General features: G+C 57.7%; 3 protein-coding genes across 4 annotated transcripts; 2 read left to right on the top strand and 1 right to left on the bottom strand.

Annotated features, from left to right (window-relative positions):
- Window positions 1-349: 349 nt before the first annotated feature.
- Window positions 350-13,112, top strand: SELENON (selenoprotein N). The gene is made up of 12 exons (XM_074555732.1): window positions 350-547; window positions 2,507-2,624; window positions 3,559-3,689; window positions 4,079-4,291; window positions 4,924-5,048; window positions 6,673-6,810; window positions 8,056-8,137; window positions 8,993-9,181; window positions 10,183-10,288; window positions 10,961-11,073; window positions 11,668-11,769; window positions 12,112-13,112. Exons 1-12 carry the CDS (start codon window positions 404-406, stop codon window positions 12,280-12,282), a joined length of 1,632 nt encoding a protein of 543 aa, XP_074411833.1. The 5' UTR covers window positions 350-403; the 3' UTR covers window positions 12,283-13,112.
- Window positions 13,113-14,683: 1,571 nt separating this feature from the next.
- MTFR1L (mitochondrial fission regulator 1 like) lies at window positions 14,684-20,212 on the top strand. Of its 2 annotated transcripts, XM_074555734.1 has the most exons (8): window positions 14,684-14,842; window positions 14,966-15,028; window positions 15,644-15,748; window positions 16,740-16,849; window positions 17,361-17,572; window positions 18,090-18,411; window positions 18,995-19,036; window positions 19,362-20,212. In XM_074555734.1, the coding sequence occupies exons 2-8, from the start codon at window positions 15,014-15,016 to the stop codon at window positions 19,465-19,467; spliced, it is 912 nt and encodes a 303-aa protein (XP_074411835.1). In that variant the 5' UTR covers window positions 14,684-14,842; window positions 14,966-15,013; the 3' UTR covers window positions 19,468-20,212. The 2 variants fall into 2 exon arrangements, with proteins under 2 accessions (XP_074411835.1, XP_074411836.1); XM_074555735.1 differs by lacking the exon at window positions 18,995-19,036 and having other exon boundaries at window positions 14,685-14,842.
- Window positions 19,648-23,153, bottom strand: LOC141731311 (uncharacterized). Its single transcript, XM_074555733.1, has 3 exons — window positions 22,852-23,153; window positions 22,398-22,542; window positions 19,648-21,546 (listed from the first exon to the last, which is right to left on the bottom strand). The coding sequence occupies exons 1-3, from the start codon at window positions 22,939-22,941 to the stop codon at window positions 20,603-20,605; spliced, it is 1,179 nt and encodes a 392-aa protein (XP_074411834.1). The 5' UTR covers window positions 22,942-23,153; the 3' UTR covers window positions 19,648-20,602.
- Window positions 23,154-23,232: the final 79 nt, after the last annotated feature.

Consider the following 23,232-nt stretch of genomic DNA (forward strand, 5'->3'; position numbering starts at 1 on the left):
GGGGTTCATCCCCCCAGAGCCCTCACAGCAGAGACATTTCACCCTAAAAAGCGCTTTTTCCTGAACAAGTGCCGCTCATTCACCATTTAGAGTGGTTTTATCTTCCCAAGTGCCATTCATTTAACACTAAAATGAACTTTTCCCTAACTGGGATTTAACACTAAAACACATTTTTTCCTTAGCGGGTGCCGGTCATTTACCACTAACACGATCTTTTCCCAGACGCACCGACTCTCATTTACCACTAAAACACATTTTTCCCTGACCGGGTGCCGATATTTAACACCACACAGCCCCTTCCCGTGAGGGAGCGGAGGTGATTTAACACAAAAAGGGTTTTTTATTCCCCGCGGGGCCCGCGGCCCCTCCTCGGCCGCCTGACGCCTCCCCCGGCCGGGCGGCCATGGCGGCTCCGCGGCGCGGGCCCGGCGCGATGGCGGGGCCGGGGCCCGGAGCGGCCCCTCCGCGCCTGGCGCTGGCCCTGGCGCTGCTGGCCGCGCTGCTGGCCGCCAAGTACTACCGGGACGCGGAGGCGGCGCGGCAGCAGGTACAGAGCACCGGGTACAGGGGCGGGGACGGGCCGGGCGGAGCGAGCGGGAATGGCGGGCGCGGCCCGGCCGGGCTGCGTGAGGGGAGGCGGCGGCACCGGGGCTGGGGGGGCCATAACCGGGCTGAGGGGACACCGGGGCTGAGGGGGCCGGAGCCGGGCTAGAGTGACCACCGGGCATCGGTGAGGGCTGAATTGGCCATAGCCAGGCTCAGGGGGCACCGGGGCTGAGGTGGCTGTGGCCAGGCTGGAGTGACCACCAGGTATCGGTGATGGCTGAGGTGGCCATAGTAAGGCTGAAGTCACCTCCAGGAATCGATGGGGGCTGAGGGGGTCTAGCTGGGCTGGAGTGACCATCAGGAATCCATTGCCAGGGTGGTTTAGGTGGTCACCACCGGACTAAGAGGAGTATTGGCATTGTGGCTAATGGGGCTGAGGTGGCTGTAGCCAGGCTGAAGTCACCGCCAGACTTGGGATGACCGCTGGGTTTGAGGTGACCAGCAGACATCTGTGCCCATGAGGGTTAAGGTGTCGCAGGTGTTGGGGCACTGCCAGGCATCGGTGGCTGCTGGGGCTGAGGTGGCCGTGGCCGGGCTGAGGTGACCACCAGGCATTGAGGGGCTTAAGGTGGACACTGGGTTGAGGTGGCCAGGCTGAGGTGACCACCAGGCGTCACTGGGGGTTCAGGTGGACACTGGGTTGAGGGAGATGTGTCAGCACCTTCAGCCAGGTGCTCAGCAGAGCTGTTACCTCTTTGCAGAGCCCAGGATGCTCATCCCCATTCATTCAGGGAATAGAAGCAGGTTAACTGTGATCAGTCCATAGTGCATTGTCCCTGTGCACAAAAAAAAACATCTCCTTTCATTTTTTTGTGTCCTTGGCCATGTCCTCATCCACATCTTCGTTTTGAGCTCCAGTTTATTTCAGTCTCGGCCCTGGAAGTGCCCTGGAAGGCTCTTAAGTGCTTTTGCAGCTGCAGTTGATGGGAGCAAAGCCTTCCAGGCTGCATTAGTGCTGCTTCAGGCTGGCAGGCAACAGATGGAAAATAAACGGGCTCAGGAGCTCTGGGGATGGTGCTGCAGGCAATGGAGAGCAGCAGAATGCAGAGCGTTTGTGCTCGCAGCTCCAGCCTTCTCCAGGGTGGCAGGGCAAGCTGCTGGATCCTGGGGCATGTGCCAAGGGCTGGCTGGCACTGAGGGCTTTGCCCTGCCTGCTCTGTGTCCCTCCCTCCTCTCACACCAACCTGGAGCTCTTGCTCTGCCTCCAGGTTGTCCCTTTCCCTTCAGACTGTGGAGTGGAAATGTGTGGAAGCTTCCAGAGCCCTGCTCTGAGGGAGCCACCACCTCGGTGAGCCCTGTGGGGGCTTGGCAGAGGGAGAAACTGAGGCACAGAGCAGCTGGGGTCCTGTGGAAGTTTCTGGAGAAGGCCATGGGTTCTGTGACTCCCTGATGGGTAGATGGCTGAGGGAACAGGGAGCCAGAATATTCCATCTCCAAGTCTGGAGCTTTAAAGGGGCACTGACCAGAGCAGGGCAGTGATGCTGGAGTGGAAGTTTCTAATTCCAAGGGCTCAGCTCACTCCCTCTGTGCTTTAGGAATGTGGTACTCACATATTTGACTGCCTTTATTTGCACATCAGCTTATCCCAGCAATTACCACCTCCAGGTGCTCCCAGATCTGCAGGTTTAGGCTGAGCTAGCTGGAAAAAGTGAGGGATTTTTCTGGCAAAAGGCTCTGAACGTGAGCAAATGGTTCAGCTGGAATTACTCAGGCAGATGTAGGTTCAGTGTCCTCGTGCCAGCAGTTCCTGGACACGTTGCAAACAGCACCAAACCCTGCCAAGGGCCGTTCATCTTCCCCTGGATGTGCTGGGAAGGGTGGGATCAACTCCAGAGGGGCCACAGTGGGCTCCTGCAGGAGGTTCCAATGAAATCTCTGTTGCCTCTTCTTCCCAAACCAGGAGCTGGCTCTCAAGTCCTTGGGGAATGAGGGGCTGTTCCTCTTCTCCTCCCTGGACACCAACAAGGACCTGTACCTGAGCCCAGAGGAGTTCAAACCCATTGCTGAGAAGCTCACAGGTGGGTTCCTGTCTGATTCCCTGCACACAGCCAAACATCATGAACCCCACAGCTTGAACTCACTGAATGTTTTATTCACTTTATTGTTTTCTGGGTCTTATTTACACGAAGAGAGGCTGTGAAGCTTTCCATGTTGTTGGAAAGGCTTAAACAGCAGACATCACTGTGACAAAGTGCAGTTTTTACAAGGTGGAGGATCCCACTGCTGGACTAGCAAAGTACATAAGTGACTTTGTGTGGAGCTTAAGGGGGATTTGGGATGGGTGAATGGCACAAATGCAGCTCAGGCCAGGCCAGAGGCACCAGAGAGGGCTCCATTCAGCTGGGGCAGCTCTCCTGGCTGGCAGCTGGGGGAGATCATCTCTGCAGGCTGTGTCAGCACAGAGCAAGTGGCTCTGCTGGTGCCAGCCAGGGAGAGTGTGGGCATGACAAAGGACATGGGGACACAGACAGGGATTGCTCTGCTCTCCTGGACTGGCTCCAGCACGGGCTGGGATGGGGCTGTGAGTGTGCCTGGGCTTTGCAGCCAGGGAAACAGGGAATCATGGAATGGTTTGGGCTGGGAGGGACCTCAAAGCCCCTCCAGTGCCACCCCTGCCAGGGCAGGGACACCTCCCACTGCCCCAGGCTGCTCCAAGCTCCATCCAGCCTGGCCCTGGGCACTGCCAGGGATCCACAGCTGCTCTGGGCACCTGTGGGAACAATTCCTCCCCAATATCCAACCTAAACCCATCCCCTTCCACTTAAAGCCATTGAGTTCATCCCCTTCCCTTCAGTTTGTGCAGCCAGAGCTGGGTCTGAGTTCTGCTCTGTGGGATCAGCTGAGAGACCCCCAGTGCTCCTGGATTTGCAGGATAAACGTGTGATCACTTCACAATTACATAAAAGGGGAGGGAGGGGAAGCTGCTGCCTGAGTTCCTGTCCTTGTGCCCAGGGGTTGCTCCAGTGTCAGAGTCTGAAGAGGAGGAGACGCCAGATCCAGATGGGGAGACTCTGTCCGTCGTGGCCAAGTTCCAGCCCCTGCTCATGGAAACAATGACGAAGAGCAAGGATGGCTTCTTGGGAGTAGGTGTCCTGCAGGGCCCAGACTGTGGGATAAACAATCTGGGGGCTGGGAACAGCACCAGGAATGTGCTGGGAGGGGACAGGGTCCTTGCTGTGACAGGGACCCCCTCAGCATTGCAGGCTTTCAGCACACTCAGCTGTGCCCTGCCCCAGTTGGAGCACCCTCCCTTCCTGGGGAGCTGGGAGCAGGAGCAGAGCTGCCTCTGCTCATGGCATGTTCCCTCTGCTCTGTTACTCACATTCTTGGAGGCTGACAGAATGTTTGGTGGGGTAAGAAGAATTTGGGATGTGATGCATTTTCCCCCCCTTTTCCAAAGCCTCCCTGCATCCATGACATCACTGCACGCTGGGACACTCCTGTGGGCTCTGACAGCATCTTCTGTTCCCAGATTTCCCACGTGGCTCTGTCTGGGCTCAGGAACTGGACAGCCCCAGCAGCCCCCATGAGTGTCCTGCTTGCCAGGCAGTTCAAAGCCTTCCTCCCTCCAAAGGACAACCTGGATCTTGGGGAGCCCTGGTGGATCATTCCCAGTGAGCTGAACATCTTCACTGGGTATCTGTCCAACAACAGGTTTTACCCTCCACCTCCCAAGGGCAAAGAGGTGAGATATGACACTCAGGTTTTATATGTGTATCCCTATTTTCTAGGGAAGCGGGAATTCTGCAGTGTATAGCCAGGAGCACCTAAACTGGGGGCAAAACTGAGAGCAGGCAGAAGCTCTGTGTGTGTCTGTGACGAGTAACTTCATCTTGTTTGTTAATTGTGTGGGACTGGAGGATAGTTACCCCAGAAGGGATTATTCAGAAAGGCCCTGGGATCATTCCTGGTGGAACCCTTAGGTGCCAGGTGGGACCTGTGTGTGCCCAGCAGGTAAAGCCTGGCTGTGCATCCCCTCCCCTGGCTGCATCCCACCCCTTCAAGGCTGAAGCATTGGCACAGGCAGCCTTGCACTTCAGTTTGCTGTTGTGCCTGGGCTGATGGAAGGCTGCAGCCCATGGCAATGGCACACAGACATGGAAGATGGATTTCTTTGTGACAGCAGTGCCTTGCTTTGTCTCCTTGCTGTGTAATTAGGTCGGTCTCTGAGCTGGCTGTTAAATCAGAGCCATTCTCTGACCTTCCTGCTCAGGTGGGGGCTGCTTTGGAGCTGTGTGGAGGAGCAGTTCTCCCTGCTGTCCTCAGCCCTCCTGCCGTGTGAGGAGCAGTTCTCATGCTGCTCCTGCCCTCCCTCAGGTGCTCATCCACAGGCTGCTGAGCATGTTCCACCCGCGCCCCTTCGTCAGGACGCGCTTCGCCCCGCAGGGAGCCGTGGCCTGCCTCCAGGCCAGCAGCAGCTTCTACTACAGCGTGGCATTCCGGTGAGCCCGGGGGGCTGGGGGCACCCCCGGGGCATGGGGACACCCCCAGCCTGTGCCCTGGCACAGCAGGCATGGCACTGCAGCGGGTTCCCACGGGACACTGGGTGGTGGGGCTGGGAGGGAGGTGCAAGCCAAGGGTCCCCTGTGCTGCCAGTGTCACCATGTCCTCATGCAAGCCAAGGGTCCCCTGTGCTGCCAGTGTCACCATGTCCTCATGCAGCCCAAAGGTCCCCTGTGCTGCCAGTGTCACCGTGCCCTCATGCCAACCCAAAGGTCCCCTGTGCTGCCAGTGTCACTGCGCCCTCATGCCAACCCAAAGGTCACCTGTGCTGCCAGTGTCACCGTGCCCTCATGCAGCCAAGGGTCACCTGTGCTGCCAGTGTCACTGTGCCCTCATGCCAACCCAAAGGTCCCCTGTGCTGCCAGTGTCACCGTGCCCTCATGCCAACCCAAAGGTCCCCTGTGCTGCCAGTGTCACCGTGTCCTCATGCCAACCCAAAGGTCCCCTGTGCTGCCAGTGTCACCATGCCCTCATGCCAACCCAAAGGTCACCTGTGCTGCCAGTGTCACCATGCCCTCATGCAAGCCAAGGGTCCCCTGTGCTGCCAGTGTCACCGTGCCCTCATGCAACCCAAAGGTCACCTGTGCTGCCAGTGTCACCGTGCCCTCATGCAAGCCAAGAGTCACCTGTGCTGCCAGTGTCACCGTGCCCTCATGCAAGCCAAAGGTCACCAGTGCTGCCAGTGTCACCGTGCCCTCATGCAGCCCAAAGGTCCCCTGTGCTGCCAGTGTCACCGTGCCCTCATGCAACCCAAAGGTCACCTGTGCTGCCAGTGTCACCATGCCCTCATGCCAACCCAAAGGTCCCCTGTGCTGCCAGTGTCACCGTGCCCTCATGCAACCCAAAGGTCACCTGTGCTGCCAGTGTCACCGTGCCCTCATGCCAACCCAAAGGTCACCTGTGCTGCCAGTGTCACCATGCCTTCATGCAACCCAAAGGTCACCTGTGCTGCCAGTGTCACCGTGCCCTCATGCCAACCCAAGGGTCACCTGTGCTGCCAGTGTCACCGTGCCCTCATGCCAACCCAAGGGTCCCCTGTGCTGCCAGTGTCACTGTGTCCTCATGCAAGCCAAGAGTCACCTGTGCTGCCAGTGTCACCGTGCCCACATGCAACCCAAAGGTCACCTGTGCTGCCAGTGTCACCGTGTCCTCATGCAGGGCATCACCCCTGGCTGAAAGGGGAGAATCTGGCTAGCGAGAATTCTGTTAGATTTAGGTTTGTCAGAGTGTCTTTCCAAGGGGGAGAGTCCACAGAATTGTTGCTCACAGCTTTGATGTGTCTGAGCAAGCTAAAGGGGCCTTGTTCTGTCCCTGTGTTTCAAGGAATGATAAATTACTTCATCCTCCCTGGCTGCCCAGTTCCAGAAGGCATGGATACAGGAGGTGCTCCTGACCCAGGGCATCTGTTCCAGTCTCACCCTCCTCACTGTGTGACATGAAAAGCTGTTTAAGCTCCATCTCTCCTGCCCAGTTGAGGTTCATAGTTTCAGGTGCCTGGAGACAGCTTTTCCCTGCTGTCCCTGCAGTGCAGGGTCCCAGCTGATGGCTCCTCTCTCCCTGCAGGATCCACGCCGAATTCCAGCTGAACGAGCCACCAAACTTCCCCTTCTGGTTCTCCCCGGGGCAGTTCACAGGTTACATTGTCCTGTCCAAGGACTCCTCCCACGTCAGGGACTTCAGGCTCTTTGTTCCCAACAACAGGTACGGCTGTTTCCCTCTCATTTCTGGGAAAATCTGAGAGATCTGAGCTCTGCAGTTGCTTTAAATGCATTTCTGCACCATTGGGGATCCCTGATGTATCCAGGGCCTGATTCACACCCAGTAACTGTCCCTTGGTGCAGGGCTGGCAGTCCCAGTGGAGTTCAGCAAGGCCTGCTGCTCCTCCTCCAACACATTATTTTGCTTAGAGTCTCACAGGTTAAGGCTTTGTGTGCAGCAGCTCGTTCCTGCTCTCTGGCAAGAAGCTGGAATTGTTTCAGGGGGAAGGAGCTTCAAATCTCTTTGCCCATGACAAGAGTGAAAATTCTATTACAACGTTACCCTGGCGACTCAACCCCAGTGGCTCTGTCAGCACATTTCTTACAGCCAGCAGCCACTCTGGGCTCTGCCAGCAGCCTTTTGCTTCCAGAAAAACACTTTTAAAAGTTCAGCAGGATCAGAATGTGCGAGCGAAGTGCTGGGAAGGATGAGGGAGCAAAGACATCTCTCTTTCCTGTCATTTGACAGAGCTCAGAGGTGTTGAGTGTGATTTCCAGAGTGCTGAGTGGGTGCCTGGGCCCTGGGCCAGCAGGATTGGTGTTCCTGGGCTGCTGCAGGGAGCACAGAGATCTCCAGAGGCTCTGGGTCTGGTGCTGGCCCTGCAGGAGGATGTTCCCTTAGTTTGGGGGTTCCCAGACTCAGAGCCCTGGGTCACTCCTGGGCTCCAGTTTGGGGTTCCCTTGCATAGTTTGGGGTTCCCTTGCACAGCTGCAGCCCTGGGTCACTCCTGGGTTCCCTGCAGGAGGATGTTTCCATAGTTTGGGGTTCCCTTGCACAGTTTGGGGTTCCCCTGCATAGTTTTGGCCCTGAGTGACTCCTGGGCTCCAGTTTGGGGGTTCCCTTGCACAGTTTGGGGGTTCCCTTGTACAGTTTGGGGGTTCCCTTGCACAGTTTGGGGTTCCCTTGCACAGTTTGGGGTTCCCTTGCCCAGCTGCAGCCCTGGGTCACTCCTGGGCTCCAGTTTGGGGGTTGCCTTGCACAGTTTGGGGTTCCCTTGCACAGCTGCAGCCCTGGGTCACTCCTGGGCTCCAGTTTGGGGGTTGCCTTGCACAGTTTGGGGTTCCCTTGCACAGCTGCAGCCCTGGGTCACTCCTGCGCTCCAGTCTGGGGTTCCCTTGCACAGTTTGGGGTTCCCTTGCACAGTTTGGGGTTCCCTTGCCCAGCTGCAGCCCTGCTGTTCCCCTGCAGGTCCCTGAACGTGGACATGGAGTGGCTCTACGGGGCAAGCGAGAGCAGCAACATGGAGGTGGACATTGGATACCTGCCCCAGGTCAGTGCCCTGTCCTGTGCCCCACACCTGGGCAGCTCCTCAGGGCTTTGTGCTGCCACAAACCTCTGGAACCTCTGTACCCCATTCCTTGGAGCTCTCCCTGGATCTTTTCAGTACAGCAGTGCAATTTCCATTTGTCTCTGTCTGTCCTCTGCAGCCCCACTGGCAGCTCTTCTGATTTTCCTTTTTCCCTCAGTGTGCGTTGAATCTTAAGCTTTTGGAGACTTTTCCCTTTTTTAAAACATTGCCTGACAGGCAGGAGGGAAGATGAGGAGCTGAACCCGGGCCCTGAGCAGGGTATGAACAACTGTGGGTCTGGATTTAGAAAGTGCACGAGCTTGTTCCCCTTTTTTGTGGTAATCCCAGCTCTTGGGACAGGAAACATAAGGCAGAATTCTGAATGCCTGAATTCACCAGGCCCACGTTCTCCTAAACTAGAGCTGTGATTATTTTTAATTGGCAGAACTCAGATTTAGCAGAATCATTCCAGCTGTAGCAGAGCCACAGGGAAGCTCCTGGGCAGCTTTTCCTGCTGCTCCCTCTCGTGGCTTCCCAGGGCTGAGCTGGTGGCAGAGCAAGGGCTGCCAGTGAGCCCTGCAGATCCTGGTGGCTGAAAGCATCTGGTGTCCCACAGCCCTGGGAAGGTGGGAACGTGGACTCTGTGCATTCCCAACCCAGAGAGTGCAGCCACACTGAGGGAAATGAGGTGTTTCACTGGCACAGTGCAGCTCCAGGAGATGGGAGATCAGGCTGTGCCTTCCTGAGGAGCTGCACGGTGTTATTTAGGATCTGTGCCCTGTCCTGGAGCACCAGGAGAGGGCTGGGAGCAGCTCCAAGCCAGGCTGTTCCCTGCAGATGGAGCTGGAGGCCACAGGGCCCTCGGTGCCCTCCGTGATCCACGATGAGGACGGGAAGGTCCTGGCCAGCAGGGACCCCTCGGGGGAGCCCATCCAGTTTGTGTTTGAGGAGATCACCTGGCAGCAGCAGATCCCCTGGCAGGAGGCGGCCCACAGGCTGGAGGTGGCCATGTACCCATTTAAGAAGGTGAGCAAGGGGCTGGGCTCTCCTTGGCACGTTGATTTGGGGCAGATCGTCCTCACTGAGCCACCCAGTGACCTGGAGGGCCAGCAGGGTCCAGAGAGCACAGCCTGAGCAGCATCCAGGGCACTGGGAGGGTGTCCCAGGGGGTTTGGGGTCACACAGCAGCACAGGCAGCAGCAAATTCTCCATGTCAGGATTGTACTGTAGGTATAGGCTCATCCTTCCTGCCTCTTATCACTGGCTGTGCTGTGAGTGTGGAGCAGGCAGGTAATTGTGCTGCTTACAAATGCTTTTTGCTCTGGCTCCACTGGCACAGCAGCCAGGTGCCTCTGGACCAAGCTCTCCTTATCAGCAGAGAACACACGAGCTGCCTGTGCCTCTGCAGCCTGCAGCCAGACACAAATGTACAGCTCTGGGTGACCCAAACCATTTAACATGCCAGCAGGCTGTGGAGCAGATGGCCACTGCCTGTCACTGCTGCCTTGGCTGGAGGGACACGTTTTGGTGGCTGCCTCCTCATGCCCGAGCTTGCAAATGTCCCTTCAGGCTGCCAAGATGTTCATATCAGTTCCTTTCACTGGAGTGATTGCAGCAGCTCTGTGCAGGCTCCTCAGGCAGCTCTCAGGCTGTTTCAGGAGGTTTGTAATAAATATCTCAAGGCCAGGTTTCCCTGCAGCTGAGGTGGGGCTGCAGACAGCCTGGGCACCCTGGTGCAGGTGTTCTCTGCAGTGTGTGAGGTCAGGGCTCTGCAGGGACAGGGACAGGGGGCCACAGCCTCCCCAGGAGATAAAGTTGCCCCTGGGGACACCACCACAGTTATCAGTGTATCACAGTTATCAGTTTATCACAGTTATCAGTTTATCACAGTTACCACTTTAAATCTGCAGGTGCTGCTGCAGACTGAGCTCTGTGTGTGTCCCCCCCGGGTCTGGTTCCCTCAGAGCTGCTCCTGCTGGAGCTGGGCTGTTGTGTCCCTGTCCCTCACGCTGTCCCTCTGCCCCCAGGTCTCCTACCTGCCCTTCACAGAAGCCTTTGAGAGAGCACGAGCAGAGAAGAAGCTGGTGCACTCCATCCTGCTCTGGGGGGCCCTGGATGACCAGTCCTGCTGAGGTGAGGGCATTGCCAGCCTGGCTGCAGGGATGGGGGTCAGGGGGCTGCAGGAAACCTTGAGCCACTTGTTTGGGCTCTGGGGGTGCTGGACAGACAAAGCTGGGAGTGGGAATTACTGATGAGATCTCAGCTGCCCAGTGGCAGCACCAGCTCTGTCTGCGTCAGGTGCCTTTGTCAAAGTGGACTCATGGCTCTGGTCTCTCCCCTTCCTCTCTCCTGCTGGGGAAGAGGAGAGGCAGCATTGGCAGGAAAAGGGCACTGCTCTGTGTGCCTCGTCCTGGCACCTGCACAGCACAGGTCAGAGCCAGGCCTGGCCTTGGGGCTGTCCTGGTGTGCAGCTTTTCCCCCTCAGTGCCTCAGAGCTTCTGTGCCACCTTGGGCAGGAGGGGAAGGGTCTCCTCAGTCCTGTGTGCCCTGAAGGACCCTCATGCTTGGCATGAGCAGCAGGTGGCACTGGGGGTGGCTGCCATGGTGTGCCCGCCTTGGGCTCTGCTCTGCCAGCAGCACCTGTGGGCAACAAAAGCCGTGGAAAACTGCCAGAAATGGAGCAAAAAGGCAGTGGGGAGGGCTGGGGGGAGCCAGAGCCAGCTGGCACTCAGCAGCTGGCATCGAGCACGGTGACAGTGCCCTGAGGAAGCCCAGCAAAGCCTCCTGTGCCTCTTCCCGTGCCAGGTTCGGGGCGAACTCTCCGGGAAACCGTCCTGGAAAGTTCGCCCATCCTCGCCCTGCTCAACGAGAGCTTCATCAGCAGCTGGTCCCTGGTCAAGGAGCTGGAGGAGCTGCAGGTGAGGCTCACGCTCTGCTGGGCTGCCAGGGGGATCTCTGTGCCCAGCCCTCCCTGTGCTTGGCTGCTGCAGGGGCCAGGCAGACAGCAGATGGAGCAGGCTGACACGGGGCACTGTGACCCCCTTGGCTCTGTCCTGGTGCCAGGTTTAAAGCTAAAACAGATGATTCCCTGTGAGACAGCCCTGCCCAAGGCCTCTGGTGCCATCAGCCAGCTGACTGCCCTGCAGCCCAGGGGACAAGCAAATAACCAAATAACCAAATAACTGTCTGAGCCCTGGGGCTCCTGGCTGAGCCTTTCCCCCTTGTGAGCCTGTGCTGTCAGCTGGGATCAGTCACAGAGCTGGGGACTGGGAAGGGCTGGGATCACACTTTGGTGTGCCTGTGATGGGGTGGTTTCTTGTCTGGGGAGAAAATCTGCAGCTGAAATGGGAGAGGGAGCCTGAGAGGGAAAGGGAAAGCAGCCTGTGAGAGTGGTACCAGTTACCACTGCACTGCAAAGCTGCTCTGCTCCCTCCTGCTCTCCCGTGGGCTCCCCTGTGCCATTCTGCCCCTTGTGGGGTGTGCCAGTGTGTGGTTTTGGTGTCTCCCTGCAGAGCAACAGAGAGAATGAGCTCCACAGCAAACTGGCCAAGCTGCACCTGGAGAAATACAACTTCCCTGTGGAGATGATGATCTGCCTCCCCAACGGCACGGTGGTAAGGCTGGGCTCCTCCGTGGCATCTGTTCTCTGCAGGGTCTGCCAGAGCTGGGGCTGGCCCTGAGCCTTGCTCCCTGCCCCTAGAAACCAGAACAAATGTGTTTTAGTTCTTCATCCTCTTCTTAACCCAAGCAAAGGGTCAGCACCCTTGGGGGAGGATCACACATTGTTCTCTGACTGTGAAATTCAGACCCAAATTCTGGTTCCTGAATTAGCACAAGAATCAGATATTCTGTAGGAGCTGTTAGAGCCTTGACTTCTCTGTGCTGGCTGCAGGCCAGGCAGGGATGGAGAATTGTTCTGACCCTTAGAAGTCTCCTCTCATCTGTTTTCTTACCAGGTTCACCACATCAATGCCAACTATTTCCTGGACATTACTTCCATGAAGCCTGAAGATGTTGAAAGCAGCATCTTCAGTTTCTCAACCAATTTTGAAGACCCTTCAACTGCAACTTACCTCCAGTTCCTGAAGGAAGGGCTGCACAGAGCAAAACCTTACCTGCAGCCCTAAAAGCAGGCACTGAATGCCCCTCTGAGATGGCCAAAGACTCCAGAGATCTATTTTGGTTACAGCAAATCCTCCTGATCCTCGTGGCAGACATTGAACTGCAGCAGTCCCAGCTCTGGGTCCTGGTGTGAGCTGAGTTCAGTTCCACAGCCTGCCCCTCTCACTGCAGGCACATTTCTGCAGGAGTGCAAATACCTGAACACATCCCAGTGCCCCTGCCTGGGTGTGCACCCACCCTCATTGCCCTGGAACTGGCCTGCAGGACTTGCTGGGTGCAGGGACAGCACTGCCCTCGTGACCAAACACTCGTGCTGAGCACAGAGCCAGCAGCCCTGGGCAGTCCCTGTCCCCTGGGGCCAGCTCTGCATCTGGCTGTGACAGTCTGTGTGACAGGACTGGGGCTGCCCTGAGCTCCTGTGGCACCTGCTGGCCTGGGTCAGGCAGGGTCTGACCCTGAGGGTGGCACAGGGACAGCAGGATGGGCATTAGGGACAGTGACAGTTTGTGTGACAGGACTGGGGCTGCCCTGAGCTCCTGTGGCACTGCTGGCCTTGCCCTGAGAGTGGCACAGGGACACCAGGAGTGGGCACCAGGGCATCAGAGGGGTGAGCTGAGGATCAGTGTGAGCTCCCCAGTGAGCCCAGGCTGAAGGACACAGCAGTGAGCAGTGTCCCACCCACCCATCCATCCCTCCCAGCAGCTCTGGGACCTTGGAGCTGCTGCTCTGTCCCTGTTGTGCTTTGAGCTCCCAGGTTGTGCTGGGGGAGGAACCATGAAGTTCCTTCTGGGAACTTCCCTCCTGCCCGGGGACTGGGCAGCTCTAAAAGCCAGCAGTGCAAAAAGGTATTTTCAGGAATTTTTTCCAAAGAGATTGTTCAGACACAAAGCCATTATCCCTCACCTGAAGCCACCCTGAGCAGTTGTTCCTGCTCTGTGCCAATGCCTGGATCAGAATGAGCATCATTTTGTGATATGGAGGAGGAGAGGTTGAGTGAAATGGGATTTAAGGCAAATTCCTACAGACATGTGAGGGGACAAAGCATCCTCAGTAGCTGCCTGCAGCCAGCCCTGGCTGCTGACGCTTTTTCTGCTCTCTGAAGCACAATTGTGTTGGACCAAATCAAATTAAGGGAAAAGCCTTTTTTTTTTTGTTTTTAATTTTCAGTCCTGGGAGGAGCCTGGTGGTGGTAATTCCCCTGTCCCCACCCTGGTCCATACCTGAGCCTGGAGACTGAGCTTAGCTCTGGGCTGAACCGGTGCCACTTCACTAATTGCTCTAGTGAGACTAATTAATGACCCTGGGATGGTTGGCTTTGTAACTATGCATTAACTCTGCACTTTCCACACCCCGGTGGGACAGCCTGGGGTCAGGGCAGCACTGCAGAGCTCCGGCTGCCCTTGGGGCCCTTCCATCCCCGCAGGGCTCAGCCTTTGGGATCCCACCGAGTTCATTTTTATTTCATTCTCTCCTGAGCTCCCCCAGCCACCTGTGAGCGCTCTCGGGATGAGCCTGGGCAGTGCAGGGGGACCCCGAGGGGTCACAGCCCGTGTCCCTTTTCCCGTGCCAGGCTGCGGGGCTCCATCAGTGCGTGCCAAGTGTTGTCCCCGTTCCCTCGGTGTGTTCTCCCCATTCCCTCTCTGTGTCCCCCCCGTTCTCGGTCCGTTCTCTCTGTATGGGCTCCGCCGCCGCCCCTGCCGTGCCTGGTGACGCCCCGGCCCGAAACCCGCGGCGGGCCCGGGCCGATGTCGGCCGGGAGGGGCGGCGGAGCGGCCCCGGTAAAACCAAAACCATCCGTGCATCATCCTCGGCTCGGCTCGGCTCTGCTTCCTGCGCCGGGGCTGCGGGGGCGAGGGGCGAGACGGGGCGTGCCCGGGCTGTCCCCAATGTCCCCTTTACACCTGGGTGTCCCCTTGGCACCGGGGTGTTCCAAATGTCCCCTCTACACCTGGGTGTCCCCCGTGTGCCTTTACACAGGAGTGTCCCTTTACACCGGGGTGTTTCCAGTGTCCCCTCTACACCTGGGTGTCCCCAGTGTCCCTTTACACAGGAGTGTCCCCAGTGTCCCTTTACTCCTGGGTGTTCCCAATGTCCCTTTGTACCGGGGTGTCCCCTCGGCACCGGGGTGTTCCAAATGTCCCCTTTACACCTGGGTGTCCCCCGTGTGCCTTTACACAGGAGTGTCCCTTTACACCGGGGTGTTTCCAGTGTCCTCTCTACACCTGGGTGTCCCCAATGTCCCTTCACACCGAGGTGTCCCCAGTGTCCCTTTACTCCTGGGTGTTCCCAATGTCCCTTTACACCTGGGTGTCCCCATGCACCGGGTGTCCCCGGATGTCCCCCCTGCAACGGGGTGTCCCCAGTGTGCCTTTACACCGGGATGTCCCCCTGCCCCGGACTGTCCCGTTGTCCCCGGACTGTCCCGTTGTCCCCAGGCTGTCCCCTCGCTGTTCCCGGCGCAGGCGCTGCGGCCCCGGAAGGCGCGGGGCGGGCCCGGTTCTGGTTCCGGGGATGGCGGCGGAGCGGGCGCTGGCAGCGGGGCCGAGCTGCGCCGCCGGCCCGCAGGTACCGGGGCCGGGCCGGGCTGTGAGGGGCCGTGAGGGGCCGGGGGGCCGGGCCGGGCCGTGAGGGGCCGGGGAGCCGGACCGGGCCGGGCCGGGCCGTGCTGAGCCCCCGCTGTTGTTGCAGTGAGCGGCGGAGCGGGTGCGATGAGCGGCCGGCGCTGAGCAGGCGGACATGGACGCGGAGGCCGTGAGTGACACGGGCGGGACAGCGGGCACTGCCCCGACACTGCCCCCGGCACCTCCAGGGCTGCCCCAGAACCTTCCCCTGCCGCGGTTCCCCAGCAGCAGCTCCCGGGCACTGCCCCCGCCCCTGTCCCCAGGCAGAGATGGCAGAGATCGGTCCCCAGGCAGAGAGAGCTCTGTCCCCTCCCAGCCCCAGTCCCTGTCCCCAGGCAGAGAGAGCTCTGTCCCCTCCCTGCCCCAGCCCAAGGGTTCAGGGCTCCTCAGGAGTTTCAGGTGTGTCAGCATGGAGAGTGCTCAGAGCACAGAGGAGCTCCAGCAATAAATCGATTGTTGGGTGAGCTGTGGGCTGAGCTTTGGCTCCGTGCTGTTCCCTGTGCAGGGCCTGGTGCTGTTCCTGCCACAGGAGCTCTCATGGGCAGAGCACTTCACTCTTTGGCCGCAGCCCAGAAGTGTCCTGGGAGCTCCAAACCAGCTGCTAACCTCAGTTACCGCCAGGTTCTCAGTTACAAGTGAACAGATAACAAGTCAGAGATAGCCCCTGACAGCTGAGGAGAATTTCCAGCTGAATGAATTCCAGGGAGGGCCTGGGTGCGGTGCTGAGCGTGCTGTGTCCCTGCAGACCATCCCCATCTGGCAGAACAAGCCCCATGGCTCAGCTCGCAGCGTGGTCAGGATGATCGGCTCCAACCTGCCCCTGAAGCCCTGTCCCAGGGCCACCTTCGAGGTGAGTGAGTGTCCCCTGCCTGGGCACCTGGGGCAGCACAGGGCACTGCCAGCAGGGCTGCTCTGCCCCCACACGGCTGCAGAGCTGCAGCCACAAAACCTACACCAGTATGGTGAAGTTTAGGAATTCTTTTTGTAATTTATTTTTTCTTGAATTCCGTTCTTGTAAAGTGACCTCTGGCAGCGTGAGGAATGTTGCTTTCTGATACAAGGCAGGCGGCCTGGTTTCGGGAGACAGCACGGCGACCCCCTTCCCCAGGGTCGCTCGGGCCTAAGAAACACGCGGACACCAATATGGTGGAGGATCAAAGGCCTTTATTCTCTCTTCTCGTGGGGTTTTATAGTCTAGGGGGCTTCTACGTCAGGTGGGGGTCTGTCCTTACCATCTATGGTTAGTAGGGATGGAAAGTTACTGGGCAAATGGAAAGTTACTGGCATCTGATTCAGGGGGCTACATTCCTATGTTAATTTTCTTATCTAAGGGGGCAGGGGCCCTGTCTTCCTGTAACATCACGAGATCTTCCGAACGCCAGGCCCTACCTGCTACATCGGAAATCCCTGCTCAGGCAGTGCCTGAGCTGAGGGAGATGGAAAGGTGGAGCTGCTGCTCCACAGGGTTTTGCTCCACAGGGTTTTGCTGTGTGACCTCCAAGGGGCCAGGTGCCCTCTGGGGCTGTTCCAGGACTGTGGAGTCCCTGATGTCACCCTTGGAGTGGCAGAGGGTGGCACGTGGCCTTGGCAGCGCCTGGCCTGGATCAGGTGTCCCCTCCTGCCTCACTCACACAGCAGGAAGGAGCAGCAGCTGGCCCAGGGAAGGATTTATTTCCCTGGTCCAAAACCTCAAACAATTGTGCAAATTTAAGGAAACTGCTGGAATTGCTGCTGTGTGTGTGCCTGACCCAGCTGCCCACAGCACAGGGGCTCTGGCAGCACACCTGGGGCAGCTCCAGGAGAACAAACACCCTCTCCTCAGCAGCATTTCCCCCTGCCAGGTGCTGCCCAGCGTGTCAGATCTGTACCTGGGGGATGTGCCCCCCGTGCCCACCCTGGCTGACATCGTGTGGATCGCCGCTGACGATGAGGAGACCTACGCCAGGGTCAGGTTGGTTTCCTCTGCTCTTCTGGCACAGAGCCACACTCTGCTCTCATGGCCACAGCTTCCAGTCCCCTCAGGGTCCCATGTGGTGCCTCTTGAGAGACATTTTTACCCAGACAGGGGGAAAAATGACAAAGTACCAGGAGAGGAATTCCTGTGGGAAGTGCCAGGAGCCTGCTCTGTGCTCAGTGTCCTGCTCTGTGCACTGTAACTGCTGCTCCAAGGGGTTTTCTGGCCAGGAAAGGTTGAGCTCTCCCAGGACTGAAATGCCCCTGGAGACACTTGCAGGGATGCAGGGGCAGCCACAGTTTCCTGTGTTCCTGGTGCTGCAGAGGTGCTCTGTGCTCTCTGAGGGGACACAGAGGCTTCGTTTGTTTCCTTGGAGGCTCTGCTGCCCTCAGGCTGTGCCAGGCTTTGTCATGGCCAGGTTTGGCCCCAGTTCCTGACAGGGTTTTGTCCCAGCTCTGCTGCCCTCAGGGGAGGTTTGGCCTCAGTTCTGACAGTTTTGTGTCCCCAGAAGTGACACTCGCCCTCTGAAGCACAAGTGGAAGCCGAGTCCCTTCACGGTGATCCAGAGGAACGCCTCGGTGCCCAACCTGAGGAAGCAGGAGGAGAAGCTGCTGGCCCTGAAGAAGCCTGGCTTGCCAGCCCTGAGCAGGACCACGGAGCTGCAGGATGAGCTGAGCCACCTGCGGAGCCAGATCGCCAAAATCGTGGCTGCACAGTCAGGTAGGGCCGGGTTCCTGCTGGGGCTGAGCCCTGGCTCCCTCTGGGCTGTTTTCCCAACATTTACCCTGCCTTTTACATTCTTTCCTCACTCCTCCACCTCTGCTGACCAGCATGGATCAGTATCTCTATGAACCAGATAAATTCCAAAGCAGCAGCTGCATTCAGGGTGCCAGATCTTCAGTCTCACTACAAGACTCAAATGTATAAACAAGACACAATTCTTTTTTGTAAAAATTATTATGTAATACAATATAATACAAAAAAGTTTTTCTGTAAAAAGGTATTTTGTTTAATGGTTCACCTGATTTACTTTTGGGGGCTGAGCCCTGGCTTCCTCAGGCTCACTCTGGGCTGATTCTCAGCATCTCCCTGGGTTCCTCCAGGTGCATTCAGGGCTGGTTCCCAGCAGTTCCCTCGGTGGGCGCTGGCCCTGGGGGCAGCTCAGGTTTTATATTTTGTTTGGTTTCACACTCTGTTGCTGTGAGCTCACCCTCCCACCTCCCGCTCTCTGTCCCAGCCTCGGCCCAGCTGACCCCGGACCTGTTGTCTCCGGGCAGCTCCAACGCCTCCTCTCCCGTGCACTGCTTCGGGCCCTCCTTCCAGTCCACCACGTCCTTCGTCATCAGCGACATCACGGAGGAGGAGGCGGAGCTGGAGAGCCCCGAGGCGCCGTCGGTGGCCGAGCTGGAGCTGCCGCCGCTCTGCGGCGCCGCCGAGGGCCGGCCCGAGCCCCGCGAGCCCGACGAGGAGGACTCGGTGTCCCTGTCCAAGGCCAGCAGCTTCGCTGACATGATGGGGATTCTCAAGGACATTCATAGGATGAAGCAGAGCAAGGACTTGTGAGTGCTTCCTGAAATTCTCCTTAATTCTGAGTGGAATCCGTGCAGAGCCTGGGCAGGCACTGGGCTGGAGCTGCTCCATTCCTGGGGAAATGAGATGTTGGTAACTCGTTCCTGGGGTTTTGGCCTTTCTGGGATAGGAAATAATGGAGAATTTTCATGGGGGAGATACCTCCTTGGAGCAGAATTGGTAACTCATTGCTGGGTTTTGTTGTTCAGGGCTGACTGCAGTGAGTTCTGTGCTCTGTGCCCCTCGGGAACCAGGCAGGGCTGTCAGGCAGGAGTTTGGGTCCTATCAGTGAAGAATTTGGGTCCTGTCAGGGCTGACTGCTGTGAGGATTCTGTCCTGTGTCCCAGTGAGGAATTTGGGCTGATTGCAGTGAATTCTGTGCTGACTGTAGTGAGTTCTGTGCTCTGTGCCCATCAGGATCCAGGCCGAGCAGTCAGGCAGGAGTTTGGGTCCTATCAGTGAAGAATTTGGGTCCTGTCAGGGCTGACTGCAGTGAATTTTGGGCTGTCTGCAGTGAGTTCTGTGCCGTCTGCATTGAGTTTTGGGCTCACTGCAGTGAATTGTGTCCCTCAGGAGCCAGGCAGAGCTGTCAGCGAGGAATTTGGGCTGTCTGCAGTGAGTTTTGGGCTGATTGCAGTGAGTTTTGGGCTGAGTTTTGGGCTGTTTGCAGTGAGTTTTGGGCTGAGTTTTGGGCTGTTTGCAGTGAGTTTTGGGCTGAGTTTTGGGCTGTTTGCAGTGAGTTTTGGGCTGAGTTTTGGGCTGATTGCAGTGAGTTTTGGGCTGAGTTTTGGGCGGATTGCAGTGAGTTTTGGGCTGAGTTTTGGGCTGATTGCAGTGAGTTTTGTGCTGATTGCAGTGAGTTTTGGGCTGAGTTTTGGGCTGACTGCAGTGAGTTTTGGGCTGAGTTTTGGGCTGATTGCAGTGAGTTTTGTCCCCTCAGGAGCCGCCCGTCCCTGAAGCAGGAGGACCCGGCCGTGCTCATTGCAGAGGTGCTCAGGAGGAAGTTTGCCCTCAAGGACGAGGACCTGGCCCTGAAGGAGAAGTGATGCTGCTGCCCTCAGCTCTGCTCCCACAAGCTCCTCCACAGTAGCTGCCTTCTCCCCAGGACTGAGCCTTCTGCCTCTTTTATTGATCATGGTTTGTGCACGGACACCTGGTCAGGAGTTGGATTTGATGTGTTTGCCACGTGTTGTTCTATTTAAGAAAATCCTTTTTAAGAAGATGGGAGCTGTTTCCCAGCTGTGTTTGGTGTTGGTGAGGATCTCCTGGAGTGCTGCTGGATGAGTTCTTTGTTCCTGCACTTTTCCTTAGGTTCCAGTTCAGCACTGGGCTGCAAGGACAGAACCAGTTCCCTGCCCAGTTTGAACAGGACAAACCCCAGTTTTTATTTACCCTGAGAACGAGCTCCTGGGTGCTCCCAGCCCTCCGGGACTGTTGGATCGTGGTGGGAAAAGGGATTTTATTTCCCCAAACCCCCCTGGCTCCGGTCTGAGGGGTTTCCTGTGCCCTGGGTGTTCATTCCCTCACAGATCAGCCACAGTTGCATGACAGAATGGCCTTAATTTCCTGCCACTAATTTAACGGAAGCCCCTGTGCCCCCAGCCTGTGTTTTACTGCGCCTCCCCAGGGTCTGTGTGTGGGCAGAGCAGGGCAGGGGCTTGGCCTGGCTGTGGCTGCAGCTCCCCCTCACCCAGAGCTCTCCCCAGCTCCACCTTCCCTGCAGTGCCCCCATGGCTGTATTTAAAATGGCATTTTTGTTTCCTTTCTATAAAATGGAGCCTTAATAAGACACTGATGGTCTGTGGGGTTATTGATGGGCTCGGGGTGGGGCTGGGATCACAAATATTCGGGTGCCAGGGAGTTCTTCATCCTCCTTGAAAAATGAGATCATCATCCCCACCTCGAAAACCAGAGAAGAAGAGACTTGTGTAGCAGAGAGAAGATGTGAGAACTCCCATTTTTAGGGAGCTCTGCTCCAGGATTTGGGGGGGGTTGGTGGAGATGGAGCTCTCAGCACTCCCTGCCCTGGGAACGAGCTCCAGGGACACAGCCAGAGCCAAAAAGAAACAAACTGCAACTTTTATTTGGATTAAAGCAGCATCCATGAGAACAAACAGGAGCTGGGGGCCGCACCAGGGGGTTCCCTCCCCTCTGTGAGCACTGCAGGGCCAGGCTGGGCTCTCACCAGTGCTTGATGACCCTGTTCCCTTCTGAGTCCTGCGTGAACAGGGGCTCAGAGCCCAGCTCGGGGGGCTCCGGGGGGCTGGGGGTGACCCTGAGGGGGAACCTGGGGCTGTCCCTGTCCCTGGAGGGGCTGGGGGAGGTCCTGATGGGGCTGGGGGTGTCCCTGGGGCTGGCCCTGTCCTTGTCCCTGTCCCTGTTGGGGCTCTGGGTGTCCCTGTCCCTGTTGGGGCTGTCCCTGTCCCTGTCGGGGCTCTGGATGTCCCTGTCCCTGTTGGGGCTCTGGGTGTCCCTGTCCCTGTGGGCACTGTCCCTGTCCCTGCTCCCCTGGCACAGGACCTGCCTGGGGCTGTCCCTGTCCCTGTTGGGGCTGTCCCTGTGGGCACCGTCCCAGTCCCTGTCCCTGTCCCTGTTGGGGCTGTTCCTGTCCCTGTGGGCACTGTCCCAGTCCCTGCCCCTGTCCCTGTTGGGGCTCTGGGTGTCCCTGTCCCTGTGGGCACTGTCCCAGTCCCTGTCCCTGTCCCTGCAGCCCTGGCTCTCCCTGCCGGGCCCCACCCGGACCTGGCCCCGCTCCCGCAGGGGCTGTGCTGTGCCCGGGCTCTGTGTGGAGCAGCAGCCCCGGCCGGGAGCAGCCCCCAGGGCCGGGTTTGTGCCCCCAGCCCCGGCTCCAGGGCAGGGCAGAGTTGTCCTGGCCCCTGGGGCCGTTCCTGCAGGGGACACGCAGGGTTTGTCCCAGGAATGCCCCCCAGCGCCGGGGGAGGCTCTGCTGAGCCCCTGGGAGCCCACCCTGAGCTCCAGCGCTGTTTGTGCTGCCCGGGCTGGGCCCTGCAGGCCCTGCCCAGCCCCGGGGGGCTCCTGCTGGGCTCCCTCCAGCTGGGGCAGGGGCAGGATCTTCACCCTGGGCTCCTCACAGCGAGCAGAGGGCCTGATGTTCTCTTTGTCATCTGCAAACAACAGGGAATCAGTGAAAACAGAGCCATTCCCCAGGGTTAACCACCCCAGAGCATCCCTGAGTGTCCCCAGGGCTGTCCCCAGCACCGCCAGGGATCCCCAGAGCTGCAGCTCCTGCCCAGAGTCACCAAAAACCCCCAGAACTCCCCAGCTCTGCCCTGGCCTCACTCAGAAATAATCTCATAGAAAATCCAAGTTATACTCTGAAATAATTCCATAGAAAATCCAAGTTTTACCCTGAAATAATTCCATAGAAAATCCAAGTTATACCCTGAAATAGTATCGTAGAAAATCCAAGTTATACCCTGGAATAATTTCATAGAAAATCCAATTTAGACCCTGAAATAATTCCATATAAAATCCAAGTTTTACCTCTGAAACTATTTAATAAAAAATTTAAGTTTAACCTTGGAAATCATTCCATAGAAAATCCAAGTTATACTCTGAAATAATTTCATAGAAAATCCAAGTTATACCCTGGAATAATTTCATAGAAAATCCAAATTAGACCCTGAAATAATTCCATATAAAATCCAAGTTTTACCTCTGACACTATTTAATAAAAAATTTAAGTTTAACCTTGGAAATCATTTCATAGAAAATCCAAGTTATACTCTGAAATAATTTCATAGAAAATCCAAGTTATACCGTGAAATAATTCCACAGAAAAATCCAAGTTTTGCCTCTGAAATAATTCCATATAAAATCCAAGTGCCCAGGGCCATCCAGCTCCTCCTTCCTGGGAGTTCCAACCTTTGCTCTGTGCCCCTCAAAATGCCCGGGATTTTCTGCCCAGCCAGGAGAGCAGAGCTGGGGTTGTGAGGCTGAGTCCCTGCCCAGGTACCTGGCTGGGGGCTGAAGAAGCTGAGGATGGAGCTCTGCCAGGAGCTGGAGCTGTGCCTGGGGTTGCTGTCCCCGCTGCCGGGCTGTGGGAGCAGCCCCAGGCTCTGCTTCCTCCCTGCACTCCTGGGTGCTCTGAGCGTGAGGGGCTGTGGGGAAAAACACGGGAAAAATATTAAAATAAAAATTGAAATTAAAATAAAACCGACTGTGCCCCTCTCCCAGCGATGGGGCACAGCTCCCGCCTTCATTGAACAACATCACAATGCTGGATAAGCCGTTATCATTTGATATTAATTAGTAATTATTAATAATTAGCAAAGCATCAGCCTCCCCTCCCCAGGCCCCGAACGAGCCCCGGGGTTCGATGGCAGCGCCTCAGCCCGGCCCGGGGGTCTCTGGGGGTTCCCGGTGCTCCCGGTGCCGGCCCGACCCCCCCGGTTCCCTCAGGGCCTCACCCGCGCCCGGCCCCGCTTCAGCTCCGCCGTGTCCAGCCACACCCCGCAGGCCTCGGCCGGGGCCGCGCCGCCCCCGCGCCGCCGCCTCATCCCGGGGCTGCCGGGGGCTCCCCGGGACCGGTTCCCGGTTCCAGTTTTTCCCGGTCCGTTCCCGGTTCTGGTTCCGGATTTTCCCGTTCCCCGGTTCCGGTTTTTCCCGCTCCGTTCCCGTTCCGCGGTTCCGGTTCCGGTTTTTCCCCTTTCCCGGTTCGCGTTTTCCCGCTCACGCCGGCCCCGCCCTCAACGCGCACTGCGCACGCGCCGCCAGCAGGAACGGACCAATGGGAGATGAGGGGCGGAGCTATATATGCCCCACCCTTTGAGAACCACTGCGCACGCGCT

The sequence above is a fragment of the Zonotrichia albicollis genome, chromosome 20 (genome assembly GCF_047830755.1).
Source record: "Zonotrichia albicollis isolate bZonAlb1 chromosome 20, bZonAlb1.hap1, whole genome shotgun sequence".
NCBI lineage: Eukaryota > Metazoa > Chordata > Aves > Passeriformes > Passerellidae > Zonotrichia > Zonotrichia albicollis.